The sequence below is a fragment of the Diceros bicornis genome, chromosome 9 (assembly GCF_020826845.1).
Source record: "Diceros bicornis minor isolate mBicDic1 chromosome 9, mDicBic1.mat.cur, whole genome shotgun sequence".
Taxonomy (NCBI): domain Eukaryota; kingdom Metazoa; phylum Chordata; class Mammalia; order Perissodactyla; family Rhinocerotidae; genus Diceros; species Diceros bicornis.
In genome coordinates this window covers 75,936,856-75,949,152 of record NC_080748.1, presented here as the reverse complement: position 1 = coordinate 75,949,152, position 12,297 = coordinate 75,936,856, and the positions used below count along the sequence as shown (strand labels likewise).

Below are 12,297 nucleotides of genomic sequence, written 5' to 3'. Positions count from 1 at the left end.
TACAAGGGAAATCAGAAAATACTTTCAGAAAAGAAAATGAAGATACAATATGCCAAAACACATGGAATGCAGCTAAAACAATACTTAGAGAAAAATGTATAACAACTCCTATATTAAACAGACCTCTAATCAACAACCTAATCTTCTACCCTAAGAAACTATTTAACAAAAGAGAAAATTAAACCCAGAGCAAGCAGAATGAAGGAAATAATAAAGACTAAACATAAATGAAACAGAGAATCAAAAAAAGGGAAAATCAATGAGAACAAAAGTTGTTCTTCAAGATCAATAAAATAGTTAAAGTGACCAAGGAAAAAAGAGAAGATTCAAATGCCTAAAATCAGGAATGAAAGAAGAGACATTACTGTTGACTTTATAAAATAAAAATGATAAAAAAAAATACTATAAACAATCATATCCCAATTAACTAGATAACTTAGATGAAATGGAAAAATTCCTAGAAAGACACAAACTATAAACACTGACTCAAGAAGAAACAGAAAATCTGAATAAACCTGTAACAAGGAAAGAGATTGAATTAGTAATCAAAAAACTACCCACAGAGAAAAGCCCTGATGGCTTCACTGGTGAATTCTACCAAACAGGTAAGGAATAACTAATACCAATTCTTCACAAACTCTTCCAAAACAGTAGATGATGAGGGAACACTTCCCGACGTATAATACGAGGCCAGGATCACTCTGATACCAAAAACAAAGACATCACAAGAAAAGAAAACTACAGACCAATATCTCTTATAAAAACGCATGAAAAATTCTCAACAACATCCTAGCAAACTGAATCCAGCAACATATACAAAGGACTATACACCATGACCAAGTGTGATTTATCTCAGGAATGCAAGGCTGGTTTAACATCCAAAAATTAATTAATGTAATACACCATACTAATAGAATAAAGGACAAAAATCACATTATCATCTCAGTAGACACAGAAAAAGCATTTGAAAAAATCCAACACCCATTCATGACAAAAACACTCAACAAACTAGGAATAGCAGGGCACTTCTTGAACCTAATAATAGGAATTTATGAAAATCCCAGAGCCAAAATCAAACTTAATTGTGAAATACTAGATGTTTTCCCCCTAAGACGAGGAACAAAACAGGATGTCTGCTCTCACCACGTCTATTCAATACCCTTCTGGATGTTAAAGCCAGGGAAATTAGGCAAGGATATGAAATAAAAACCATCCAGATGAAAAAGAAAGAAGTAAAAATATCTGTATTTGCACATAACATGATCTTCTAGAGAGAATCCTAAGGAATCTATCAAAAAAAACTATTAGAACTAATAGACAAGTTCAGCAAGGTTGCAGGACACAAAATCACTATACAAAAATCAATTATATTTCTATACATTTGCAGTTAACAATAAAAACTGAAATTAATAATTACAATTCTAATAGCATCAAAAAGAATAATAAAATACTTAGAAATAAATATAACAAAGCAAATGCAAAACTTATACCCTGAAAACTAACAAAACATTGTTGAAAGAAATTAAAGTGACCTAAATAAACAGAACAACATCAAATGGAATATCCATGTTCATGGATAGGAGGACTTTAAAATGTTGAAATAATAATACTTCCCAAGTTGATCTGCAGATAAAACACAATCCCTATCAAAATCCCAGCATGATACAGTCTTCCAGTAGGACTATCTTCCTTTCACAAACCATTCCCTACAAATCTTTCCAAAGAATAATAAGGACCTGGAGAATGACACATAAAAAACAATTCATGACTTGATAAGAGGCTAACTCATTTTGCTTTCTCCAGCCCTGACCATTTCCCACTGGAGTGCTTTACACTGCTTGTTGACTCTGGCCTCATCCCCTGGATACACTTGCACTAATCTCATCAGTATATATGAACTGTTTTCCTGGGTAAAGTCTGACTTTGAGACTGCTCTAGATCAATCTTTACTTCTCAAAGAAAGCAAGAAAACTTCCTCAACAGAGAATAGGATGTCATACTATTTTAAGACAATCCAACAATAAGCCAACTAGATAACCTGCAAACCCTCCCTAGAAGCACCTAAAATCCTAGATTAAATATAACGAACATCTTTTAAACGAACAGCTTGGCTTACAAGAAACTAAAAGTAATCCCCAGCGATCAAAAACAAAGAGGAAGCTAAAAGCCAGACAGTATGCACTAGAGTTGATACCGCAGCTAATCCTGGAGAGTGGAAGTGGGGATCTCAATAATCTAGAGTACTGAGTTTTAACCCTGATAGAGAACGGAATCACATGTAAGTTGGAGGTTAGAAGGAAAACTCCCTACATTAGGCCAGGCTGCTCAAAGATCACAACCTCAATGAAAAGGGAGGAGGAAAAAATAATCTACTAAGTAGGGAGAAGACAAATATTTATCATTATCTGCTGTGGTTCAAAGTAAAGGAGAAAAGCCTCCTCTGGAAATTAGAAACCATGGGCCTATTCAACAGAAGGAGGGGTACGTGTGTGCGTGTGCGTGTGTGTATGTGTGTAGTTTTGTTAGTTTTGTTTTTTTCCACTATCCTCATAATTCAGCAACCTTCATGTCAAGAAAATAATATAAAAATTAGTCCCAGATCAGTAATACCCTGGAGGGCCTGGCAGAAACAAATATAGCACCCACACAACAGGGCCACATCTGCAACCCAAACCATGCTGGAATTCAACAATAAAGATACCAAATATGAGGTCCAAAGCTGAAATCTATACACATGAGGAAACAACTCATTGTGAGGAAGAGTCAGAAATAAAAACAGCCACCTTGGAACTTGAAATAATATAACAGTATGATAGAACCTTTAAAATAAGTATGCTAAAAATGAATAAGATATGAAAGAGGTACTCAAACACATAAGAAACAAGACAATACAAAAAGCAGTCAGATTCAAAAAGGAGCGCTAAGCTGGCTCTGTGGCGCAATGGATAGCACATTGGACTTCTAGCCAATCCTGGTGTGATCATTCAAAAAGGAGCAGTAGACCAACAGATTTCTCAGCAGACAGCAAAGATGACAAATGCAACCAAAGTAATCACCGCGTCAGGCAATTTTTGTCAGTGGATTTTGCAGTGGAGGCAAAAATATTAGATGAGAGGTTGCTGGGGGACAAAATATTCACATGGATTCAAAGATTCATCTCTAAAAACTAATAAAAAAAGAGGAAAAAAATGCACCATTATAATGGAGAGACCTAGTAAAAGCTACCTCAACCAAGGGATCAAACTTAGCATAATCAGTAGAACCACCCAACATTATGAACCTCTTGATATGACACAATAACATCACTTGTGAAATATTCTCATTAAAAAAAATATTTAGGGGCCGGCCCGGTGGCGCAAGCGGTTAAGTGCGCGCGCTCCGCTGCGGCGGCCCGGGGTTCGCTGGTTCGGATCCCGGGCGCGCACCGACGCACTGCTTGGTAAGCCATGCTGTGGCGGCGTCCCATATAAAGTGGAGGAAGATAGGCACCGATGTTAGCCCAGGGCCGTCTTCCTCAGCAAAAAAAAAAGAGGAGGATTGGCGGATGTTAGCTCAGGGCTGATCTCCTCACAAAAAAAAAAAAAAAAAAATATTTAACCTGAATCTACTCATGAGGAAACAATCAGACAAATCCAGAATATCTATAAGCCAATGGGCCTGACATCGAAACATCAACATCATGAAAATCAAACGAAAAAAGGAGGAAGGGTAGGAGGACTATTTTAGATTAACAGGCATAATAACCAAATGTAATTCATGAACTTTGAACTGTGGACCAAAGAAAAATATTATAAAAGACATCTGGAGACAATTGGGGAAATTTGAATATGGTTTGCATATTAGATTGTTATAGAATAATTGGTAATTTTCTTAGGTTTGATAAGGTATTATAGATACGTAAGAAAATGTCCTTATTCCTGGGAAACGAATCCTGAAGTATTTAGGGGTGAAATGCCACAAGGTCTGTAACTTATTTTCAAATTCTTTAGCAAAAAAAAAAAAGAAGAAGAAACTCACACAAAATATATATGTATACATACACATATATACGGACAGAAATATAAGCAAATGAGTCAAAATGTTAACAGTTGGCAAAGCCAGGTAAAGGGTATATAGTTATTCATTGCACTATCCTTCCAATTTTTCATTATGTTTAAACAAACACTTAAGAATATAAATGAATGGCCAAGAACATGGAAAGATATTCAACGTCAACATTCATCAAGGAATCTAAATTAAAACCACAATGAGATAATACATAATGGCCACTAGAATAGCAAAAGTCAAAAGGACTAATAACACCAAGATGTGCAAGGATGTGGAGCAACCTGAACTCTCATACATTATTGGTGGGAGTATAATATGGCACAACCACGTTGGAGAACTGTTTGGCAGTTTCTTATAAAGTTAAACATGCATTTATTTATGCCAGGGATCAGCAAAACACCACCCACCCACCAGCCAAATCCAATGTAAGGACTGTTTTTGTACAGCCCTCAAGCTAAGAATAGTTTTACTTTTTTTTTTTTTTTAATTTTATTTATTTTTTCCCCCAAAGCCCCAGTAGATAGTTGTATGTCATAGTTGCACATCCTTCTAGTTGCTGTATGTGGGACGCGGCCTCAGCATAGCCGGAGAAGCGGTGCGTCGGTGCACGCCTGGGATCCGAACCCGGGCCGCCAGCAGCGGAGCGCGCGCACTTAACCGCTAAGCCACGGGGCCGGCCCAAGTTTTACATTTTTAAAGGGTTGTAAAAAAACAAAAAAAAAAGGAGAATATGCAAAGGAGACTATATGTGGCCTGCAAAGTCTAAGATATATTTACTATCCAGACAGAAATATATTTACTATCCAAACAGAAAAAGGTTGCTCGCCCCTCATCTACCCTATGACCCACCAATTCCACTCCCAGGTATTTACCCAAGAGAAATGAAAGCATATGTTCACAAAAAGACTTGTATAAGAGTGTTTATAGAAGCCTTGTTCATAGTAGCTAAAAATGGGTGGGTGTGGGGGCCGGCCCAGTGGCGCAAGCAGTTAAGTTCACGCGCTTTGCTGCGGCGGCCCGGGGTTCGCCGGTTCGGATTCTGGGCGCGCACCAACTCACCGCTTGGCAAGCCATGCTGTGGTGGCATCCCATATAAAGTGGAGGAAGATGGGCATGGATGTTAGCCCAGGGCCAGTCTTCCTCAGCAAAAAGAGGATGATTGGCAGATGTTAGCTCAGGGCCCATCTTCCTCACAAAAAAAAAAAAAAAAGCAAAGTATTTTGGGGCCGCCCCGTGGCTTAGCGGTTAAGTGTGCACGCTCTGCTGCTGGCGGCCCAGGTTCGATCCCAGGCGTGCACCGATGCACCGCTTCTCCGGCCATGCTGAGGCCGTGTCCCACATACAGCAACTAGACGGATGTGCAACTATGACATACAACTATCTACTGGGGCTTTGGGGGGAAAAAAAATAAATAAATCTTTAAAAAAAAAAAATGGGTGGGTGTGTCTGTAATTTGACAAGCTCATCCTAAAATTCACACGAAAGAGCAAAGAGACAGGGCCGGCCCCATGGCTTAGTGGTTAAGTGCGCACGCTCCACTGCTGGCAGCCGGGGTTCGGATCCCGGCCGCGCACCGACGCACCGCTTCTCCAGCCATGCTGAGGCCGCGTCCCACGTGCAGCAACTGGAAGGATGTGCAACTATGACATACAACTATCTACTGGCTTTGGGGAAAAAGAAATAAATAAATAAAATTATTTAAAAAAAAAAAAAGAGCAAAGAGACAAGAATAGTGAAGACAATTTTGAAGAACATGATGGGGGGAAGGGGATCAATGGAAGAAAACTGCAAAATCATCTTTATAAGCCAACTTTTTCCATCAGACATTAATTGTTTGCAAGTTAGTTGACCTTCCCTCTTTGCGTGACATCACTTAAGAGTTGTAGTAACTGTCCGTCTTTTTCCCCTGCTTAACTGTTCAAAAATTTGCTGTTTTTAACATAAAATTAATAGCATTCACAAACAACTCTTGCAGTATTTTCCTACTACAATAATATTTACTGTAGTAAATTTCAATTTATGAAATTAACATATAAAACATATAAGATTTTTGACTTCAAGTTACATTTAAAATGCTCCCCTCCTGAAAATAAACATTCAAACATTAATAATACATCTGAATAGCATGCTTGTTCATATTACCCATATTGTAAAGCTGATTAGGTATGATGGTAACCTTTGTGACCACATGTTAAGGAAGTAAAATATGCTGTTAGAGGAATTCACCTTTTTGGCTTTCTTGAGACTGAAGCAGAAACCAAATAGCAGATTTGACCCTACTGCTGAGGCTTAAATTAAACTTTGAACATTCCAACCATCATTATTATCCTGCTTTTATTTACAGTATCTTTCTAGAAATTTGACTTAAAGTAGTTTATATTAAGAGGAAGTTTTGACTGAGCATGCATTGCTTCTGTTGTGGGGCCTGGCAAATCTTATTCTAAATTATGTATTATAATCTCTTGTATACTCACTTATATTTTCAGCCAAAAGTGGCTAAAAGTCTTTAAAATATAAAACTACCACTTCTGCTTTAGGAATGATATGAATGACAAAGACTTATAACTTAGACCAACTGTTTTGAAACTAGTTTTTTCAAAGTCTGGGAAGTGACTGTCTACCTCTAGATCAGAATACAAAGCTGGAAATGTAAGAATGGGACAAGTTAGTGATGCTATTTGGGGCAACAACTTACAGAAATAGATTACTCTATAATACCAACACTGAAATATAAATATATAGGAAAAAATCAAAATATAAATTATTTTGGACTAACAGTCACCTCCATGACCACACAGCATAGAGAATTAACTATATTTTGATATGGAAAAAAAAAATAAGTGAAAGGTTACTGTTAGACTTGAAATAAAAACAGTGATTATCCATAATTCACATATTTTTCTCTCTCAATTTATCCATGAATGAAAATGCCTCCTGAGCTAATACACTGAAAATAAACATAAGTGAATTTTAAATCTATTACTAGCTTGATGGTGACAAAAACTTTTTTCTAGAGGAGTTTGCTGTCGATAAATGCCTTAGCTTACCAATCAAGAAAGAGATTAAAGTAAATTTTCTCATTATTTCATGAATATCTTGTGAGGAATATAAACTACTATTGAAACTATCATAGTTAAAACAAATTATCAGTAAAGAAGCCAGAAACCAATATTCAAAAAAAAATCAAAGAATATATATGCAAAACAAGTTTATTTAATTGCTTGATTTAATTGCTTTTAAGTAAAAGATGAATATTTCAAATGCACTTGTCAAAATAAACTAGATAAAAATAAATATTTAACCTTTATTTTCGGGAAATTAGGATAGCTTGCAAACGTTTCTGTTTTGTTTTTTAAAAAAGGAAGAGAGTCATGATAAGAAAATGAACAGCATATTTCTAGATAAAGTAATCACAAAAATTGAAAATTCTTTGTATTAAATTACTATACGATAAAAGCTGACATTACCAAGAGGTCCCGTTATCAAAAGTAGTGTGAAAGAATGAAAAGCAGTAACTTATATTAAAGAACATCTACTTATATTTCATTCCATAAAGTTCTAATAATTTACATTCTTTTCCCATGGGATTTTTTTCTACACATTCATAGTTCATTACTGCTAAAAAATGCCTGCTGTGCTAAAAATCCCCAATAAAATTATATATCATTCACTGCTTTATGCTATACTTTCTTTCATCCATGTCCCATTAGCATTAATCTATCTTTCATTTATCAAACTTTCAGGTGAACACGGTAAACCTTTAGGAAGGTTAAACAATTACAGTATAGCATTCCCATAGTGAGACTGGACTTATGGTATGGGGTAATGTGCTCTCATAAGGCAGCACTGTATAAACATTTCATTAATCTTTGAATCTAACTTTCTCAGGCTTTGCTTAAATCTACTTGGTGACCAGCAATCAGTCTAGCAATTTTTTATTCTATTCTAGGTTTTTACAGCCGTGAAAAAAATAGTTAAGACACATTGAAGATGTTATGACACACTCATTTTGCTTAATACAAGAGTGAGCAATTAAACAGATATTTTTTAAACTGCGTATATCCTTTTCAGGCCAAAAAAAAAACTCTACATCTTCCACTTTTTTTCCACTTGACCCAAAATAAGGTCCTGATTCAAATAAAGCAAAAATATACTTACAGAACTAGCATCAACATCACTGTGGATAGCAACCGTCTTAATGCCCATCTTCTTGCAAGTTTTAATAACCTATTTTAAAACACATTAATGTTATCTATTAACAGTGATTCATATTTAAAGGGATTTAATACTAAAATTCACAGGGTAAAAAGGAAGATAAGATTAAAATTCTACTCACCCTACATGCAATTTCTCCTCTATTAGCAATAAGAATTTTATCAAAAGTCTGAAGAGAGAAAAAACACATAAGAAATTGTTACTCTCATTTTGGGACCAGAAAACACCAAGTTTTTCCACAATTAACAATGGACACGATCCAAATAAACATTACTTCCTAGAGTAGTATTAAATACTATATACATATTCATTTACAACCAGGTTGGTACTAAACTCACCAGGATCTGGCCCTATAATTATTCTGTTAAAGCATCAATTGACTAGGTTCAATAATTCATAAGTGGACTAATGGGGTATTTATAAACTCTCTTGCCAAAAGACAACTTTCAAATGATATTTTAGAATACTAAAAAACTTTAGACAAAATTGCTTGACAACTTAGTTGATAATTTATTTTCTAAATTCAGAAAAATTCTGTGTGTCATGAGTTATTCATCAAAGAAAAGTCTGATATAATTTATATGCCATCTCTGTTGGGTTGGGGCGTAGCACTAAACAAGATTTTCAATAACTCAGAACAGATACAAATTATGCTTATATCCAAAGGTTCCCAGACCAAGCAGCTTATGCTGTTTGAACACAATATTAACTTTGAATAACCATCAAATTTTGAAGCAGCTAAGGCTGAATAGAAAGAGCAGTTCCATTCTGTGTGGGGCTAGAGACTTAAATTCTAAGCCCAGCTTTGCCACTAATGACCTATTTGACTTTAACCAGATCAATCTCTGTAGGTCTTTATTTCCATATATATAAATTGATAGCATTCTAACGGGAAACCATTTAATAAGGTTCTCTTCCTACTCTAAAATTGTATAGGTTAATTCTTTTTAAGAAATACACAATCAGGGCGGGCCCTGTGGCTTAGTGGTTAAGTGTGCGCACTCCGCTACTGGCGGCCCGGGTTCGGATCCCGGGCGCACACCAACACACTGCTTCTCCGGCCATGCTGAGGCCGCGTCCCACATACGGCAACTAGAAGGATGTGCAACTATGACATACAACTATATACTGGGGCTTTGAGGAAAAAAAAGGAGGAGGATTGGCAATAGATGTTAGCTCAGAGCAGGTCCTCCTCGGCAAAAAGAGGAGAGCTCAGGGCTGATCTTCCTCACAAAAAAAAAAAAAAAAAGAAATACACAATCATAAGTAATTTGGATGCAATACATTTTAGTACACAATTATTTCTGGGTTAGTGATTTGTTATAAGTTAACGGGAACTATAAAAAACGTTTTAGTTATATTTCAAAAAGAAAAGTTAAAGTTACATATGATCTTAAAAATACTCCTATAACTTAAAGCAATACTTTAACCAATAGGGAGTCACAGAATCTCAGAATTGGAAAAGGCCTTCAAAGTCTTGGTTTAACCTTGATGTCACACATGGCTTGTTCCACCAAACTGAGACAAGCCTCTGCCTTAAAAATTGGTAAATTCCTAACTTGATGGAATCCTGAGTCATTCAGAGCCTTGAGCAGAGATGGGCCCTTAAAATATCCTAATCTCACCTCAGGCCTGAGACCTGAGGCAGACTGAGCTGGGACATCGGTATTCTCCTCCCCTTGGACTGGGACTTACACCATTGGCTCCCCTGGTTCTCGGGCCTTTGGACTGGACTGGAGTTACACCACCAGCTTTCCTGGGACTCAAGCTTGCAGATGGCAGATCATGGGACTTCTCAGTCTCCACTAATTACGTGAGCCAATAAATCTCCCTATGTATCTCCTACTGGTTCTATTTCTCTGAAGAAACCTAACACAGGACTATTAATGTATTACCAATTAGTACATGAGCTCAACAAAGCTAATCAGATCAATTAATCTCCACACATAAGATTTTCCTTTAAGTAAATAACAGATGCATATGGTTCAGAATTTAAAAGGTACAAAAGTGGATGCAATGTAGAGACACTCAGGACCTTGCCCCAAAGGCAATCACTATTACCAGTTTCCTGTATATTCTTCCAGATAGGCTATGCATATTAAAGAATATATACACAAATAAATTTAAGCCAACTCCAAAACTCGCCCTCTGCTCAATAATTACAGGTAAAGACCAAGCGCATTCGATAACTTCAGTGCACAATATGGCGCAATCACAACAAAATGTGCTAAGTACTATAATAGGCTATGTCCAAGAGGCTGTGTTAAGTACAAAGAAGAGAGTGAACAGTACGTATAAAGGCAGTGACACTGAAAGCAAAGGGTAGCACTGAAAAACTACAAGTAATTTTTAGTATAGCTCAAGCACAAAATATGTATGGTGGAGTTGTAGCAAATAAAGCAAGGGTACAAGAGGTCAGATTATGAAAGGACTTCTATGCCATTTTGAGGAACTGGGACTTTACTCTCTATGTGGAGAACCACATATAAGGCACTCTGAAGATATTCTAAGAAAAAAAAGAAAAAGCCCTTTAAATCAGGAACGTGAATCCTTGAAGACAGAGGGGCTTTCAGGTACCATGTGAGATAAAGGACTTCTGTAGCAGCTGTTCTATAACTGTGCTAATGATATCATCCAGCGTAAAAAACACATGGAAGTTTCTCAAGGATTTTTTAAAAGTTTTCTTTGAATCCATTCTCTATCCCTCCTTCCTTCTTTCCCTTCCCCATGCTTAGATCTTCATAGCTGGGGTCTAAAACCACCAAGGACATTTTATTCCATTCAGAGACCAAGAGAAGGGCTGAGCTGGCCTGTTCCACTGGGTTCTTGGAAGAAGGATGGCAGAACTGCAGACACTGAGTCACTCACCAAACACTTCTGAGAAGGGATACAGCACAGCGGGTACAATCCACCAGCTCAGGAGAAGGACATGCTTGAGTTTACACCCAGCTTCCACCTACTATCTGTGGGTTTTGAGCCTCAGTTTCTAATGTGCAAAACTGAGTTGTTAAGGACAATATTAAGCAGCTGACATTTAGGGCACATGCTTTCTATATGCCAGGTACTGTGACAAATTCCTTCTGTGTACTATCTCATTGAATCCTCTTAATAGTCCTATGAGGTCAGTTCTGATAATATTCCCCTTTGACAAATGAGAAAACTGAGGCTTGATGAGGCCAAATCACTTGCCTAAATCACTTAAAAAGTTAACTAGTGTTAAAGCCAGAGTTCACAACCAGCTATTCATGTCAAAGTACATCATGACGTGACACAATCAGAGGATAATGGGGCAAGCTTTAAGCACTATATTATTAATGCCACTTAAGGGCACATTTGTTATGGCAGGCACACTTACTACTGTACCTCACACTAATTTGAGGCCTATTGAAACTTCTTGGTTTTCGTCTGAGCAAATTACCATTAAGTTAAATCTTCCCTATATTCATGAACATACATGAGACAACAAGTTGACTGGCTAAAACTCAAGTCAAAAAATAATATTTTTAGCAATGATTAAATTTCACCTGGTTTAATTTTGACTTGATGTGAGTCACTGATAAAATGTGGAGCAAGAAAGGAGTCAAGGGGGGCCGGCCCCGTGGCTTAGCGGTTAGGGGCGCGCGCTCCGCTGCTGGCGGCCTGGGTTCGGATCCCGGGCGCGCACCGACGCACCGCTTCTCCAGCCATGCTGAGGCTGCGTCCCACATACAGCAACTAGAAGGATGTGCAGCTATGACATACAACTATCTACTGGGGCTTTGGGGAAAAAAATAAATAAATAAAATTTTAAAAAAATTAAAAAAAAAAAAAGAAAGGAGTCAAGGGCAAGTTCAGATGAGAATCAATTTATTTAATAAATACGTATTACCAAAGATCAGGTCTACTTGCACTTAAGGCACTAACAATAAACAAACCAATACAGTACTGAATGAATGGCTACAAGGACAGCAAGAATCCCTGGAAGTAGAAAGGTCCAACTAAACGCAGCCCTCAAGTCAAGGACAAACCTACCAACTTGGTCTGAATACATACTCG

The 12,297-nt window shown here is 37.1% G+C and overlaps 1 protein-coding gene across 2 annotated transcripts in view; it reads right to left on the bottom strand.

Annotated features, from left to right (window-relative positions):
- PCCA (propionyl-CoA carboxylase subunit alpha) overlaps positions 1 to 12,297 on the bottom strand; it is a 415,707-nt gene that overhangs the window by 387,704 nt on the left and 15,706 nt on the right. For both annotated transcript variants that reach the window (XM_058548431.1, XM_058548432.1), the window contains exons 3-4: positions 8,384 to 8,431; positions 8,206 to 8,274 (exon numbers count right to left, since the gene is read on the bottom strand). In XM_058548431.1, coding sequence (XP_058404414.1) covers positions 8,206 to 8,274; positions 8,384 to 8,431 — 117 coding nt within the window. The remainder of the gene's footprint in view (positions 1 to 8,205; positions 8,275 to 8,383; positions 8,432 to 12,297) is intronic.